Below are 1,405 nucleotides of genomic sequence, written 5' to 3'. Positions count from 1 at the left end.
CTGCCCTGTTTACTGTACTGTATGCAGTGATATGAAGTGAAGTAACAAAGTTTATACCTTTACATGGTACATTCACATATCATGGTGTCAGGTGGTACTAGCCCACCGTCCCCCCCTCTCTCCCTACACCCTACCTCCCTTTCCCTCGCCACCACCCTATCTATTTATTTCTTTTTTAAACAGCTTGGTGATAAGTCACGCTGCAGCCTTTAATTCAATGCAGTTCAGATTTGCTGAGGTAATCGTCTCGACATTGATTTATGGATAAACACACCACCAAGTTTTTTCTCCACATGCATCTCAAATCCATCTTCCTATGACATTGCATTTTATACCCTGCTGTACAACCACATCAAAAGCGACTATTTAAAAACAATATACATCATTGATCACGGAATTCCTATTAGGAATTTTTGCCGCGTCATGCGTGTTCCTAGATGAAGGGGACGTTGGGCTCGCGGACAGGTGATGAGCACACACTCTGCGAAAGTACTGCAGTGGGGTGGTCCCGCACGCGGCAGGCAGGTCAGGACACGGCTCTATTAATTCCTGCTGCTTTTACAGATAAGAAACCACATTTTCAGAGCCATCATTATCATACATTTTGGGATATTCTCTACGACACATTGGTTATTTGTCATGACCGTAACAGAGTGCTAGAGAGGTGGGCGGGAAATGAACCATGCGATGCAGAAACTTGCACGCTGGCGCGAGAAAGCACTGCAATGCAGAAAGCCTTGTGCGAGACTGTAACCGTCGCGCGTCCTCAGTCCACAGGAACCATGCCACTTGACTTATCTCAGAATTCAACGCAAAAATATATAGAATATGCAACTGTGTAAAACATAACAGCCATCGTGAACCCTTATACAATGTTTTGATGATTATTGGTCATTTTAAATCAGATGTTCTGCCCTTCAAAGACTATATGCACCTATTGCCCAGAGCTTTTAGCCACTTCTATCTTGATTCACATTTTTACAATGAATCCCTTTTTATGTCAATATTGTTATCAATATGCTGCATATACAGGCTTAGGCTATTTAATTCATCTGACAGCAATTGGCTAAGAAAGGACAAAACACTGACCGAAATGACCATTACTGTTTCACAAGACTTACGTGATGAGCACTCTTGAAAACCCAAAAATAAAAGGCTTATGCTCAATATTTTGCAAATCATCCTTTACAGAGGACAAGCGTCTCCGCACATGCTATGTTAATTAGATCGTAGATTGTGTTCTCCTCTCCACAGGGCACGGTAGCATCCTTTCAGCCCCCTTTTCCCAACTTTAACTCGCGCAGTTCCAACTCCTCTTCCCGGGATCTCGGGTAGCCTCTGCGGGGACGGGGACGCGCATCAGTTACTGGTGCTGATGCTGCGCTTCACCGAGAGCGCGCACTGC

General features: G+C 44.3%; 1 protein-coding gene across 1 annotated transcript in view; it reads right to left on the bottom strand.

Annotated features, from left to right (window-relative positions):
• LOC311126552 (contactin-associated protein 1-like) overlaps positions 1-1,182 on the bottom strand; it is a gene marked incomplete at both ends in the record, with an annotated part of 20,453 nt that extends 19,271 nt beyond the window's left edge. The window contains one exon of the mRNA XM_084200543.1: positions 1,122-1,182. Coding sequence (XP_084056669.1) covers positions 1,122-1,182 — 61 coding nt within the window. The remainder of the gene's footprint in view (positions 1-1,121) is intronic.
• Between the last annotated feature and the right edge of the window lie 223 nt (positions 1,183-1,405).

This window comes from Coregonus lavaretus (assembly GCF_964263955.1).
Source record: "Coregonus lavaretus genome assembly, contig: HAP1_SCAFFOLD_922, whole genome shotgun sequence".
Classification (NCBI taxonomy): Eukaryota; Metazoa; Chordata; class Actinopteri; order Salmoniformes; family Salmonidae; genus Coregonus; species Coregonus lavaretus.
This window is presented reverse-complemented; position numbering and strand designations above follow the sequence as displayed.